The following is a 16,769-nucleotide window of genomic DNA, read 5'->3' on the forward strand; positions in this document are numbered from 1 at the left end:
TAGGAATGATGAATAGAAGAAACATTTAAGTTTACAGAGGAGTTTTGTTAAATAAACTTAAATGCTAGAGTTAGTGGGCTTTAATAATAAGTTAATGGAGAGTTTTGGAAGGTTAAGAGACAGTGGGAAAATTAAGAGTATTTACTATTTGTCTTTATTAGTAGAATAGCTAAAGTTTATTTTATATGTATAAAGTCCAATTTTACATTCCAATAAAATACAGAAGTTTATAAAACTACTCTCTTCTTTCTGTCAAATACAACAATGCCTCTAAATGATTAATGGTAGAAATTATTGAAGTTCTGTGAGAATCGAAAGAAGAAGAAAAACACAACTACCTGCCGGAATTAAAGTTAGAACTAATGATTATAAGGATTTCTGATATGCACAATCCAAGTTAGGTCCAACATCAACATTAAACAACTTAGAATATCTTTGAAAAAATCCAATTCGATCGTTGACTCTTGCATCACCAGGAATTCCACATTCCAATCCACCATTGATTATGTTTGTGACCAAACCATAACCAGCTGTTCTATTAGCAGCTATGTCAGCTTCTGTTGCTACATATTTTCCAACCATGACATTGTGGCATGAAGGTGTTGGTTTTCTTTCTGTCATCCAAAACCATAGAGCAGTTTTGAATGCAATCACTGAATTGTTTGATACAATTTCTGGATTTCTCAGCCCATCAAATCCCAATGCTTTCCCTGCTGGTCCATAGTTGAAATTCCTACACAATTTTATCGCAATTATCTCAATAACACAATCAATCACTAAATCTATTTATAAAATATGTAGTCAGGTTACGAGGTAAGTAAAATCTGAACAATAATTGTTTTAGTCACCGTTTGAAATCAAAATATTTTGAAAGATTCGTAGAAACTTATTCCTATAGTAATGGATCACGTAACTAAAACTCTTACTCAAATATTTTATTGTCGTACTATTGAATATGAACTACAAAATATGGTGATATCAAATTGTGGTCCACAACTGCAATTGTAACCGCAATGTTACTGTTATAGAAGTCTCCACAACAACATCTGACTTCAGTTGCAATGAGAATTAAAATCACGTGTGTGATTGATTCATATGATTTCGGCCATGTTCATTTAGTTATTCTTACCAAAAATTAAAATTTTAAAGGCATAGATCTCAATCTTCTTTTAAAAAGTAATGAAAAATCTTAACTTAAAAGATTTTCGACTTTGGATTTCAAACATATGTTCAAACTACAATGGCCGCAATATGTATTACAATAAATTCAATGATCGTAATCACAACACACACAAACAAACGTAACCGCAATTTAAAGTCAAGACTATATGACTATAAGTTAAACCGAAAAAGACTTGTGTGATCTTCTTCAAGTGTGGATTTGAACATATAAGAATTGGTAACAAACCAATAATAATCTATTCTAAACTAAAATTAAGAATTTGCAATTATTTAGTGTGTACCAAGAAAGTTGTATGGGACCTCTTCCTTTATAGCTTTTGCCTTCAAAACAAGGCCAATCTTTATCAGTAGAATCACAGTAAATACTCTGAGGACTAATTTCTTCTTTGAAGCACAATCCCCAAGAGAATGGGCCATCAGGTGCAGTGGACCATCCACCAGTAGTTTCATGAGAAATCTGAGCAAGAAAAGCAGCTATCTCGCGTTTTCTTGTGGCTAAACAACCTGTAGTACCGAATTGTGGAAAAGATTTGGAAGCTTCAATGAAGGATTGGTAAGGGTAGAAGCTTTTTGCAGGACATGCAGTGTCATCTTTGTGTAGGAAAATTGAATCAAAAAGGTTTTTACTTATTAGAGATGAGATTGTAGGGGAGTACCATGATTCAACTCTCAGAAAGAGAAAGAGAGTAGAAGAAAACAATAAGAGGGAGAGAAAGGAAAATGACATTTTTTTTTCTATGGAAAAAGGGGAAGTTAAATGTTATTAAGAGATTGTGTTTGTTAAGGAAATTGAGATAAACTAGAAGGGTTATATAGAGAGATATGAGAAAGTGGTAGTAATTTTGGGATTTGACTTCATGGATTTTATTTTAGTGCTTGTTGTGGTATTGTAACAAAATTGACTGAAGCATTTCTTTAGGAGGGTTGGAATTATGTCTTTTTTTTTTTGAGTTGGATATGATGAAAAATATATATTCCTAGCCATAAAAAATACAATTATACTTTATTCAGCAATGTTAGGTTGACACTGGAAAATCACACTACACCGTATCTTATATTTATTTTATACTAAAAATATTGTTAAATATTTATATCATTATTTTTCACAATTATACATCTTCTCTCTCTTTGTTTAATGGAGTCAGATTTTATTATACATGTTTTTGTTCTCTTTAATTTTCACAATTATACATCTTCTTCTGGGAACAAGTTTTATTATACAATTTTGGTTAATCGTGTTTAAAGTTTGGTTAATATAAATCCAAACATCAAAATACATAAAAATTGGTAACACAAATTTAGTTATTACAATGCAAGAAGTTGGTTAATTATGTCTAAAGTTTGGTTAATATAGATTCAGACATTAAAACATAACAAAATTGAGTAAAAACACTTATTAAATGAATGCAAGAAGTTCATTAATGACGTTTAAAGTTTGGTTAATATAGAATCAGACATCAAAACACATAAAAATTATATTAAAAAAAAAAGTTGATTAATGCATTACAAGAATTTGATTAATGATGTTTAATTGTTTGAGATGTAAATAAAAGAATGGTGGGAGAGAGGTCAAAGAATGATGCAGGAAGAAGAAATGGTAACTGTGTAAAGTAAGAGAGAGAAAAAAAATTGTTAATAAAATTTGGCCCCATTATATTTGATCATAATATATACGGTGTAGTGTAATGGTGGATGTCAAAATATCATTTCTATACTTTATTTTACTCTTTCACAATACAAATATGATTAACAGTAAAATATTATAATAATATTTTTTAAAATATATATATAAATTTTTTATTTTTTTATTTTTAGATTAAAAAATACTAATATAAAATTGTGTGATTAGCTTTACTTTATAATTTTATTAATCAATATTTTATAATTTATTAATCAATATTATTTATTACTAAAAATTATTTTAATATCTCAACTTCATAATTTCATTAATTAATTTTTTATTTTTTATTAACCAACTTTGTTTTATCTTTAAAAAAATATTATTTTTAATATCTAAATTTATTAATCAATTTCATCACTTTATTAATCAATTTTTTATATTTTATTAATCAATTTTATTTCACTATTTAAAATTACTATACATGGGGATACTGTTCACGTCCTGTTTATGAGAGTGTTCACATACATTAACATTCATTTCATTATTTATAAATATATTTTTTATTTTAAAAAAATATTATTTACCATATAAATATTTTTACGGTATAAGTATTTGATGTCAAAATAAATATAAGAATAGCATCCCTATAATAAAAACCAATAGATTACGACAAAATGAGTGCGACAAAATGTTTTTACGAATATTATTATTCATTGATATTCACCGACTAATGCAAAAAAAAAAAGTGGTTATGCCCACACAATTAAAACGTTGTTATGACAGTAAAATATGGAAACACAAATAATTCTTTTTTTCATAACTACAAAATTTTGAACTAATATTTTGTTTTATAATGAAAAATAAATCAACTAATATTATACAATATTATAATTAATTTACAACGTGGCGACTGTAATTAATTTACATCGCGGCGACTGCAATCATTAACACAGTATCTATATCAACCAGTAACTTAAAAGTGTGACGACTGTAAATAATTTACATCGTGATGACTGTAATCATTAACACAGTATCTATATCGACTGCCATAGTTATTTAAAACTTTGTTTTGTTGGAGGACAATTTCTTGTTAAAGATAGTTAATAATCATCTGCTTTTATTTATAATGTTTTTGTAAATTGACTTGCCATCAACCCACCTTGTTTTTGGGTTCGACTTATGAGTCCTCACCACTTTGATTTGCATATACTAATGTCTAGTTTTTGTCTTATATTTTAAAGATTAGATACAGAAAGATTAAGGTGTTGTCTAGTGGTGGGGGATCCACTTACTCTCACAAGTCACATGGTGTACATGGATTTTGATATTAGTACCCCGCCTGCAGGGCTTTTGGCCATGAGTGCTATCAATTCAATGACAAAAACTATAGACCATACAAAATTCATAATTAATACTCCACTCATTATGTGTGTGTTTAAACAATTATCGTTCATTCTCTATGCTTTTATCACTAACTAATTAGTACTTATTGTAATATATTATTTTAGATAAAACACACAAGAAAAGATAAACTATATTGTCTAACTATGATGCTCGCATTAGCAAGAATACAAATAGAAAAGATTGAAAGTGGGTACAAACATTTCACTAGTTGAACAAGTCATTGAATGAGGCAGCATATATACTTTACTAGCAAATTTACATGAGTGGGTACAACTATTTCTCTAATGGGTGTTTATATTTTAAAACGAGTGCATAAAATTATATTTATTTGGTGCATATCAATAATAAGTTTAATAAATTGGACATCATGCATTGAGGTACACTAAGCAAAGGATATTTTGTGCCTGCTATTTCTTATTTATACTTTATTGATAATTAAAAGAGAGGTGAACTGAAATATTTAGGGCATGTTTGAAATACTTTCCAATTTTAGTTCTTAAAATTTGTTTTTCAAATTTATTTTAAAAAATTATTTTTAAGAAGAAAATTAACAAAAAAATTGTTTGATAAAGTAATTTTTAAAAACTGTTTTAAAAATATGAAAATGAAAAAACTTGTTTGATAATCTAATCTTTTAAAATCACATTAATGTTATTAATGAAAATTATAAATTTTTTATGTTTTTTCTTCAAGTTTTATAATACTAAAAATTAAAAAGTGAGAAGCAAAACACAACTAAACTGTTTCACTTTTTTACTTTTAAAAACTGAAAAATAAAAAAGAGTTTTTAAAAACACTTTTGCAAAACATTATATTCAAACAAGTTTTTAAATTTTAAATTTTCAAAAACTAAAAAAGAGTTTTTAAAATGCATTTCAAACAGACCCTTAAAATTTGTGATTAATTCTATATTTTATTTATTTATTAAAATTGTATTAGTAATTTTGTTTGAGCGAATTGCAACTAAAAAGTAAATTGCAGAAATTAAAAGAATAGGATTAGAGAGATTGGACTAGACGTTGACCAAACGTTGGTTTAGTCCTTTTTTCAAGAGGTCTTCTTGAGAGTTTGACTATAAAGTTTGAGTTTTTGAAGGTTATGCCCATGAACCTTAATATAATATGATATTGAGATTTTTACAGGCTTATCTCCAACCATTGACACCTTTTACCCCAGACTAAGCTAACGAACCATTAAGAGATCTATTGTTTATCTCAATAAACAAAACAAGACTTTTTCGGCAAAGTTTAACAAACCAACCACATAGATTTTATGACATGGTTATCTCACGAACCAAACTCGATCTCTTAAGAGTATCACATTCTTAAGAATTTATACGACCACTTACAAAAATTTCTTACTCACAAGCAAAACTTTACTTAGAAACGCTAATGTAATATCAAGTGAAAAAATATTTGTTTGTTTGTTTGTGTGGGTGGGTGGAAGAGGGGGGGGGGGGTTGTGTGTGTGTGTGTGTGTCTGTTTCTGTGTGTGTGTTTGTGTATGTGTGTTGTGTGTGTGGTGGTGTGTGTGTGTGTGTGTTTGTGTGTGTGTGTGTGTGTGTCTGTGTGTGTGTGTGCTTGTGTGTGGGTGTGTGTGTGTGTGTGTGTGTGCGCGCGCGTGCGTGTGTTCGTGTGTGCATGTGTGTGTGTGTGTGAGAGAGAGTGGGTGTGTGTGTGTGTATGAGCATGCGTGCGTGTATGTGTGCGTGTGTGTGTGTGTGTGTATGCGTACGTGTGTGTGTGTGTGTGTGTGTGTGTGTGTGTGTGTGTGTGTGTGTGTTGTGTGTAACACCCTTCTAAAATACCCCAAATTATATAATTAAAATAATATTACATATCAATCAGAGTAAATATGCCCTTAAGGGTGTCACACAACCAATTTCACACATTTATCAAAATAACTTGTCATGCTCATTTATTTATCAATTAAAACAATTGCATAAAACGCAGCGGATAGAGATCAAATCGATCATTCAAAAACCAACAATGAAAATAAGATAAAACATCCCATCCCGATGTTACATCTACCAGAGCATGACCACCTAAGGAACTACACTAGACTCCAAGCACTAGCTCCTACTCAATCACTGCTCGTTACCTGAAAAATAGTTGTAAGGGTGAGTTCCTCAATCGATATAATAAGCATTATAAAACATCATGTAATGCTAAGTAATTTCACACATATCATCACCCTAATCAGATCACACATTCAGCAACAGCAATATCAACTCATAATCAAAATCAATACTCCACACCAACACAAAACAACACGTATAACATTGGAATACATCCATTCATATTATACGCCATGCATACATATATTATGCAATGAGACTCCATGCATGCGGTACCGACTATTTGTGAACATATAGTTCAACCTCACCGACCAAATCCAGGTACGGCTACCAAGCTCACTAGTCCCACTCATTTGAGACCTAGTGACTCACTCACTAATTCCTCACCATGGGAATTAGCTACCACCCCCAAAGGGCCATGCTATGCACGCTAATTCACCTAGCATGCAAACATCAACAACAGTCCATAATGACTAACTCACTAATTCCTCACCATGGGAATTAGCTACCACCCCCAAAGGGCCATAATATGCATGCTAAATCACCTAGCAATGCAAAATAATCAACAATAATCCACAATGGACATATGCTCACACTCTAAGCCATAAACAGTCCATTCACAATAGCATACATAATATATACATTCACCACATTATGCATACCATCATACAATATCAACACATGTATTAAAACATCATATCATGTCAAATAATTAATCACAGTATTAGCACACTCTACTAATACCTACACTGCTCACAACAAAGGGGAATTGATCCCTACTATATCATACGTCAGCTAAACTAAACCACTCAGCTGAAACAACCAAACTGCACAACAACAGCCCAGGAAAACCACAATCCTGCCCATACGCGTATGCCCCATTCCTATACGCGTATGGCCCAATTCCTGGCCAAGCCCATACGCGTATCACCTCCTCATACGCGTACCAACAGAGACTAAATCACGTTCAAAACATCATCTTCTTCAGCCATACGCGTATGGCCTCACCCCATACGCGTACCAACACAGGACACGCGTACTACACACGTATGGCGCGTACCAGCGCCAGATCCCTTCCCTCCAAGCCATCCCATACGCGTATTGCCTAGTGCCATACGCGTACCTGACCATCTCATACGCGTATTGCCTAGTGCCATACGCGTATGACCAGAAACCCAATTTTTTCCAGATCTGCTATGGTTTCTCTGCTACGAAATTCCTCAGATCCAACCTTCCACAGTCCAATTTTTACACAACAATCATTCATATTGTCTAATCACATAACATATCCTATTCAATTTCACACATTCTAACATTATCACATCTAATTCCTACGAATTTCCCTCAATTATAACTCATTTCCGTTCATCCAATATTCCACAAATTTCAACATACATCATTCCAATTAGGGAAAATTCAATGGTCTATCACTACCCATCACATGTTATCCCATAATACCCATTAAACGATGATAAACCCCCCTTACCTGAGTTAATCCGGCGAATCTTTAAGCTTCAAGCTTTTCTCTTCTCCAACCTTCGTTCTCTTGCTCTTCCTCTTTGCCCTTTCTCCACTTTCTGTCGTTTCTCTGATTTTCACGTGAAAACTCTTTTTCCTTATTTCCAACTTATATATTTTCCAATAATCATTATTCCAATAATAATAATAATAACAATCCAATAATTCCAATTATTTAATTAAATTAATAAATATAATATTAACTTAAATTAAATAATTATCTTATTATTATCGGGGTGTTACAACTCTCCCCCACTAAAAGAGTTTTCGTCCTCGAAAACATACCTCAAACGAATAACTCCGGATAAGACTCTTTCATCTGACTTTCAAGTTCCCAAGTCACATTGCCACCTGCTGGTCCTCCCCAAGCTACCTTTACCAAAGCAATCTCTTTACCCCGCAACTGCTTCAACTCTCGATCCTCTATCCTCATAGGTGATGTTTCAACAGTCAGGTTATCTCTCACCTGCACATCATCTACTTGGACTACATGCGACGGATCATGAATGTACCTCCTCAACTGAGACACATGAAAAACCTCATGCAAATTCGCAAGCGACGGCGGTAAAGCGATACGATAGGCTACCTCTCCTATCTTCTCCAAAATCTGATAAGGACCAATAAATCGAGGTGTCAACTTCTTCGACTTCAAAGCTCGACCAACCCCAGTTATCGGAGTAACACGGAGAAACACATGATCTCCCTCTTGAAACTCAAGTGACTTCCTCCTCTTATCATGATAACTCTTCTGACGACTCTGAGCAATCCTCATCTTCTCCTGAATCATCTTAATCTTTTCCGTAGTCTGTTGAACAATCTCCGGTCCAACCACAACACTCTCACCGGACTCATACCAACATAAAGGCGTCCGACATCTCCTACCATACAAAGCTTCAAACGGTGCCATACCAATGCTCGAATGAAAACTATTGTTGTAGGTAAACTCAATCAAAGGTAAATAACAATCCCAAGCACCTCCTTTTTCCAAAACACAAGCCCTCAAAAGATCCTCTAGTGACTGAATCGTCCTCTCAGTCTGACCATCAGTCTGCGGATGATATGCAGAACTCAATCTCAGCTTAGTTCCCAAAGCCCTCTGCAAACCTTCCCAAAACTTCGATGTAAATCTAGGATCTCTGTCCGAAACAATACTCGACGGAATACCATGCAAACTTACAATCTTCTCAATATACAACTCAGCTAATCTCTCTAACGGATAATCCATTCTGATCAGAATGAAATGAGCCGATTTTGTCAATCTGTCAACAATCACCCAAATAGCTTCAAAATTCTTAATTGTCCTCGGTAAACCAGAAACAAAATCCATACTGATATTATCCCACTTCCACTCTGGAATAGCCAACGGTTGCATTAGCCCAGACGGCTTCTGATGCTCAATCTTTGACTTCTGACAAGTCAAACAAGAATAAACAAAACTTGCAATTTCTCTTTTCATTCCCGGCCACCAAAATAACTGTTTTAAATCATGATACATCTTCGTAGCTCCAGGATGAATACTCAGGCCACTACGATGTCCTTCCTCAAGAATACTCTTCTTAAGTTCGATAACATCCGGAATACACACCCGATTACCAAATTTTAAAACACCACTCTCATCAACTCTGAATTCACCACCTTGACCTTGATTCACTAGAGTCAACTTATCAACCAAAAGCACATCGAATTTCTGACCCTCTCTAATCTCATCCAGAATACTACTCGTTAACTTCAACATTCCCAATTTAACACTATTGTGAGTACTCTCACACACCAAACTCAAGTCTCTAAACTGCTCAATTAAATCCAATTCCTTAACCATTAACATAGACATATGCAATGACTTCCGACTCAATGCATCAGCCACTACGTTTGCTTTACCCGGATGGTAATTCAAACCAAAGTCATAATCCTTCAGAAACTCTAACCATCTCCTCTGTCTCATATTCAGCTCTTTCTGATCAAACAAATACTTTAAACTTTTATGGTCACTGAAAACCTCAAATCTTGACCCGTACAAGTAATGCCTCCATAACTTCAGAACAAATACCACAGCTGCCAACTCTAAATCGTGTGTCGGGTAGTTTCTCTCATGAACCCTCAGCTGTCTCGAAGCATAAGCTATAACCTGCTTATTCTGCATCAACACACCACCCAAACCCAACAATGAAGCATCACAGTAAACCTCAAATGATTCCGACGAACTTGGTAATATCAGAATAGGAGCAGTAGTCAACCTTCTCTTTAACTCTTGGAAACCTTCTTCACATTTTGAGTCCCAAACAAACGCTTGCCCCTTTCTAGTCAACATCGTCAACGGTAACGCCAACTTAGAAAATCCCTCAATGAATTTCCTATAATAACCAGCCAAACCAAGAAAACTCCTTATCTCAGAAACTGACTTCGGAGCTTCCCACTTAGATACCGCTTCTATCTTAGAAGGATCAACAGCAACACCACCTCTTGAAATCACATGACCAAGAAAACTAACCTCTTCTAACCAAAATTCACACTTAGACAGTTTAGCAAATAACTTCTTATCCCGTAGAACTCCTAAAACCACTCTCAAATGCTCAGCATGCTCTTCTTCAGATTTCGAATACACCAAAATGTCGTCAATAAACACCACAACAAACTTGTCTAGGTACGGATGGAAAATCCTATTCATATACTCCATAAATACCCCAGGCGCATTAGTCACACCAAAAGGCATTACAGAATACTCATAATGTCCATACCTTGTTCTGAAAGCAGTCTTCTGAATATCCTCAAATTTCACACGTATCTGATGATACCCAGATCTCAAATCTATCTTACTTAACACGCTCGCACCCACCAACTGATCCATCAAATCATCAATCCTTGGCAAAGGATACCGATTCTTGATCGTCACTTTGTTCAGTTGCCTGTAGTCCACACACAACCTCATAGTACCTTCTTTCTTCTTAACCAATAACACTGGTGCACCCCACGGTGACACACTCGGACGAATAAATTTCTTATCCAACAGATCTTCCAGCTGACTCTTCAATTCAGCTAACTCAACAGCCGACATACGGTACAGAGCCATCGACACCGGCCTAGTACCAGGTACCAAATCAATTGAGAACTCAACTTCACGCTCTGGCGGTAATTCATTCACTTCTTCCGGAAACACATCAGGAAAATCACACACCACAGCTAGATCGCAAATCACCAGTTTATCTTTAGCCTCCAAAGTCGCTAACAGCATAAACAACTCTGCCCCATCTGCTACTTCCTCATTCACCTACCTTGCTGATAGAAGCAAACTCTTTCCTTCCTCAATCTCAGGAAAGATCACAGTCTTATCAAAACAGTTGATATAAACTCGGTTACACACCAACCAGTTCATACCCAGAATAACATCAATCTGTACTAGTGGAAGACACACAAGGTCCATTCCAAAGTCTCTACCAAAAATACTCAAAGGACAATTTAAACAAACTGAAGTAGTTGTTACTGAACCCTTCGCAGGAGTATCAATCACCATACTACCATGCATCTCAGATATCTCTAGTTTAAGTTCCACAGCACAATCCAAAGATATAAAGGAATGAGTCGCACCTGTGTCAATAATAGCTACAAGAGGAAAGCCATTAATATAACACGTACCTCGGATCAAACGATCATCTGCAGAAGTCTCAGAACCCGATAGAGCAAAAACCTTGCCTCCCGACTGGTTCTCTTTCTTCGGCTTAGGACACTGTGGACTGATGTGACCCACTTCTCCACAGTTGAAACAAGTCACAGTCTTCACCCGCACTCTGCAGCCAAGTGACCACCTTTTCCACACTTGAAACACTTCTTCTCATTACTGGTACACTCATGGATACGATGTCCAGCTTGACCACATCTGAAACACTTAGCAGGGGCACTAGAGTCTCCCCCACTAGGCCTCTTCATCCCACTCTGTCTCTGGAAACCTTTGCCAACTGCATACGGCTTCCCACGATCATTCTGATTCTTGCCTTTCCTATCAACCCTCTGCTGATAGCTTTCCGCTCTGGCTTTGGTATCCTGTTCAAAAATCCTGCAACAGTCAACCAAATCAGAAAACACTCTAATCCGCTGATACCCAATAGCCTGCTTGATCTCGGGACGTAACCCGTTCTCAAACTTCACACCTTTCGAAAATTCCCCAGTAGCCTCGTTATAGGGAGTGTAATACTTCGATAGCTCTGTGAACTTCGCAGCATACTCAGTAACAGACCGGTTGCCCTGCTTCAATTCCAAGAACTCTATCTCTTTCTTTCCCCTGACATCCTCTGGAAAGTACTTCCTCAGGAATCTCTCTCTGAACACAGCCCAAGTAATCTCAGCATTTCCAGCAGCTTCCAACTCAGTGCGGGTAGCAACCCACCAATCATCTGCTTCCTCTGACAGCATATGCGTACCGAACCTGACCTTCTGGTTATCGGCACACTCAGTCACTCGGAAGATCCTCTCAATCTCCTTCAACCACTTCTGAGCACCATCTGGATCGTATGCTCCCTTGAACATTGGAGGATTGTTCCTCTGGAACTCACTCAGTTGACGAGCAGCTCCCGTTCCCACAACATTCGGATTTCCTCCAAGTACTCCAGCTAGCATACCCAGAGCCTCAGCAATCGCAGCATCGTCTCTACCTCTTCCAGCCATCTCTATTCTGAAAACCCAACAAACTAAAACAATAAGTACTGATAGGGTTACACAACACCTATCCCGTACAGGGAAACAGAATAATTACGACTCGACTCGACCGACTATGCTCTGATACCACTAATGTAACACCCTTCTAAAATACCCCAAATTATATAATTAAAATAATATTACATATCAATCAGAGTAAATATGCCCTTAAGGGTGTCACACAACCAATTTCACACATTTATCAAAATAGCTTGTCATGCTCATTTATTTATCAATTAAAACAATTGCATAAAACGCAGCGGATAGAGATCAAATCGATCATTCAAAAACCAACAATGAAAATAAGATAAAACATCCCATCCCGATGTTACATCTACCAGAGCATGACCACCTAAGGAACTACACTAGACTCCAAGCACTAGCTCCTACTCAATCACTGCTCGTTACCTGAAAAATAGTTGTAAGGGTGAGTTCCTCAATCGATATAATAAGCATTATAAAACATCATGTAATGCTAAGTAATTTCACACATATCATCACCCTAATCAGATCACACATTCAGCAACAGCAATATCAACTCATAATCAAAATCAATACTCCACACCAACACAAAACAACACGTATAACATTGGAATACATCCATTCATATTATACACCATGCATACATATATTATGCAATGAGACTCCATGCATGCGGTACCGACTATTTGTGAACATATAGTTCAACCTCACCGACCAAATCCAGGTACGGCTACCAAGCTCACTAGTCCCACTCATTTGAGACCTAGTGACTCACTCACTAATTCCTCACCATGGGAATTAGCTACCACCCCCAAAGGGCCATGCTATGCACGCTAATTCACCTAGCATGCAAACATCAACAACAGTCCATAATGACTAACTCACTAATTCCTCACCATGGGAATTAGCTACCACCCCCAAAGGGCCACAATATGCATGCTAAATCACCTAGCAATGCAAAATAATCAACAATAATTCACAATGGACATATGCTCACACTCTAAGCCATAAACAGTCCATTCACAATAGCATACATAATATATACATTCACCACATTATGCATACCATCATACAATATCAACACATGTATTAAAACATCATATCATGTCAAATAATTAATCACAGTATTAGCACACTCTACTAATACCTACACTGCTCACAACAAAGGGGAATTGATCCCTACTATATCATACGTCAGCTAAACTAAACCACTCAGCTGAAACAACCAAACTGCACAACAACAGCCCAGGAAAACCACAATCCTGCCCATACGCGTATGGCCCAATTCCTGGCCAAGCCCATACGCGTATCACCTCCTCATACGCGTACCAACAGAGACTAAATCACGTTCAAAACATCATCTTCTTCAGCCATACGCGTATGGCCTCACCCCATACGCGTACCAACACAGGACACGCGTACTACACACGTATGGCGCGTACCAGCGCCAGATCCCTTCCCTCCAAGCCATCCCATACGCGTATTGCCTAGTGCCATACGCGTACCAGACCATCTCATACGCGTATTGCCTAGTGCCATACGCGTATGACCAGAAACCCAATTTTTTCCAGATCTGCTATGGTTTCTCTGCTACGAAATTCCTCAGATCCAACCTTCCACAGTCCAATTTTTACACAACAATCATTCATATTGTCTAATCACATAACATATCCTATTTAATTTCACACATTCTAACATTATCACATCTAATTCCTACGAATTTCCCTCAATTATAACTCATTTCCGTTCATCCAATATTCCACAAATTTCAACATACATCATTCCAATTAGGGAAAATTCAATGGTCTATCACTACCCATCACAAGTTATCCCATAATACCCATTAAACGATGATAAACCCCCCTTACCTGAGTTAATCCGGCGAATCTTTAAGCTTCAAGCTTTTCTCTTCTCCAACCTTCGTTCTCTTGCTCTTCCTCTTTGCCCTTTCTCCACTTTCTGTCGTTTCTCTGATTTTCACGTGAAAACTCTTTTTCCTTATTTCCAACTTATATATTTTCCAATAATCATTATTCCAATAATAATAATAATAATAATCCAATAATTCCAATTATTTAATTAAATTAATAAATATAATATTAACTTAAATTAAATAATTATCTTATTATTATCGGGGTGTTACATTGTGTGTGTGTGTGTATGTGTGTGTGTGTGTGGTAGAAACCTCGGAGATGATTGTCCTCTGAGGAGGAGTTGTGGGGTTGGTGAAGACTGATTCTGCGCAGCAAGAACAGACTCCGTCATGGCAGTTAACCATGCAATCTCATCCTTCAGCTCTCTGTTCTCTTGTTCCAAATGCTCCATGATTTTGGGTTGATTGGCACGAGTGTTGTATTGGTGAGTCAGCTTGGCTGAAGCACGGAAGAATAACCGATAAGACATCTGACAGAAGAAACCTGTTATGCATATGATGCATAAAATGCAATGTTTTTGTTTGTTTTAATTTCAAGGAACATATTATTTTATTTGCGAATATATATAATAACAATTTGATTGACCATAAAATCTCTTTTATTCATAAAACTTGGAAGGATTACATTGAGTACAATTTCAGAAACCGAAGTACAAATACATGAGAAAAGGAAACTAATCATCCTAAGGATCCCCTAGCAACAGTGTCAGATGATCTGGCTGCGGGCGCGTACTTCCTTCGGATGCGTCGAACCTCGGTCTCAAAAGATTTCTTCATCTGAGCCTTCTCAAGGACAAGCTGATCAATAACCTTCTTCCAAACACCGGAAGGCTAAGGCATACTAGAGGAAGATGGACCATATGGTTCTCTCTGTCTCTTCACTGCTCGGTCTTTAAGAAGTTCAATAAGCGCATCTTTATCCTTTGACTCAAGCTGTAACTCCTCATGCTTTCAGCTCAAAGCATGGAACCGCTCTTCCCATATATCTCTTTCTTGCTTCATCTTGGTGAGTGCGTCTTCCAACTCCTCTACATCTTGGTTAGAGAGAGTTGATGGCTCAGCTACAACTAAAGACATAGGTCTCTCATAAGCATACGACATCTTCAACTCCAAAGCTCTCTTCTTCACCCAAGTAGTGTAAGCTTCCAAAGCTACACAGTTGCACGGACCAAGCTCGGATCTTCCTTTCTTATGCATATTATGCTAAGCATATATCATCTTCTGCTTCAAATGTTGGGGATCTTTACCCTCTTGATAGAAAACACCTTCTAACTGTGTGTGTGTGTGTGTGTTTGTGTGTGTGTGTGTGTGTGTGTGTGTATGTTTGTGTGTGTGTGTGTTATGTGTGTGCGTGTGTGTGTGTGTGTTTTTGTGTGTGTTTGTGTGTGTGTGTGTGTGTGTGTGTGTGTGTGTGGTAGCAACCTCAGAGATGATTGTCCTCTAGGGAGGAGTTGTGCGGGTTGGTGAAGACTGATTCTGCGCAGCAAGAACATACTCCATCATGGAAGTTAACCTTGCAATCTCATCCTTCAGCTCTATGTTCTCTTGTTCCAAATGCTCCATAATTCTGGGTTGATTGGCGCGAGTGTTGTATCGGTGAGTCAGCTTGGCTGAAGCACAGAAGAATAACCGATAAAACATCTGGCAGAAGAAACCTGCTATGCATATGATGCATGAAATGCAATGTTTTTTATTGTTTTAATTTCAAGGAACATATTGTTTTATTTGCGAATATATATAATAACAATTTGATTTACCATAAAATCTCTTTTATTCATAAAACTTGGAAGGATTATGAAATTCTGGTATCAGATATGAGATGTCGAAGGTAATGTCACGATACTAATATTTGAACAACAACTAAAATATAAACAGGATAAAAGACAAGGAAACAATAGAGCAAGTGACACAAGCAATTGTTAACCCAGTTCAGTGCAAACTCACCTACGTCTGGGGGCTACCAATCCAGGAAGGAAATCCACTAAACAGAATTAGTTCAAAGACTCTCAGTAAACAACTTCAAGTTACAGTCTTTTCACCTAATCTCTACCCGTGTGACTTCTATCTAAGAACTCTTAGATAAAAGACCCTACTCACTCCCCCTCAATCACAGGAATGATATAAAAACAAATGTTACAAAGAAAGAAAACACTCTTCAAGAACACATACTTGATCTTGCTTAAAAGCTTCAATCAAGTAAATACACACTCATGCTTCAAAGCTTAGAGTGGACACATTACAACTCAAAAGTCAGTTCAATTCAATCATCAATAGGATGAATGAATGACTCACAATACACAAGCTCACACAAGACTAAAACCCTTATTCTCTCTCACTATTTCGTTCGTTTCTTGTCTCTTAAAACC

General features: G+C 36.3%; 1 protein-coding gene across 1 annotated transcript; it reads right to left on the reverse strand.

The window, feature by feature from the left end:
* Positions 1–339: 339 nt before the first annotated feature.
* LOC127132547 (chitinase 10) lies at positions 340–2,056 on the reverse strand. Its single transcript, XM_051061502.1, has 2 exons — positions 1,464–2,056; positions 340–733 (listed from the first exon to the last, which is right to left on the reverse strand). The coding sequence occupies exons 1-2, from the start codon at positions 1,907–1,909 to the stop codon at positions 367–369; spliced, it is 813 nt and encodes a 270-aa protein (XP_050917459.1). The 5' UTR covers positions 1,910–2,056; the 3' UTR covers positions 340–366.
* Positions 2,057–16,769: the final 14,713 nt, after the last annotated feature.

This window comes from Lathyrus oleraceus, chromosome 3 (assembly GCF_024323335.1).
Source record: "Lathyrus oleraceus cultivar Zhongwan6 chromosome 3, CAAS_Psat_ZW6_1.0, whole genome shotgun sequence".
Classification (NCBI taxonomy): Eukaryota; Viridiplantae; Streptophyta; class Magnoliopsida; order Fabales; family Fabaceae; genus Lathyrus; species Lathyrus oleraceus.

Bases quoted from the DNA above. Each gene is read 5' to 3' on its own strand.
- LOC127132547 (XM_051061502.1), bottom strand. From the start codon at position 1,909: ATGTCATTTTCCTTTCTCTCCCTCTTATTGTTTTCTTCTACTCTCTTT. The intron at 734-1,463 runs GTACACACTAAA...AAAATTGTGTAG, and splicing joins GGTCCCATACAACTTTCTTG to GAATTTCAACTATGGACCAG.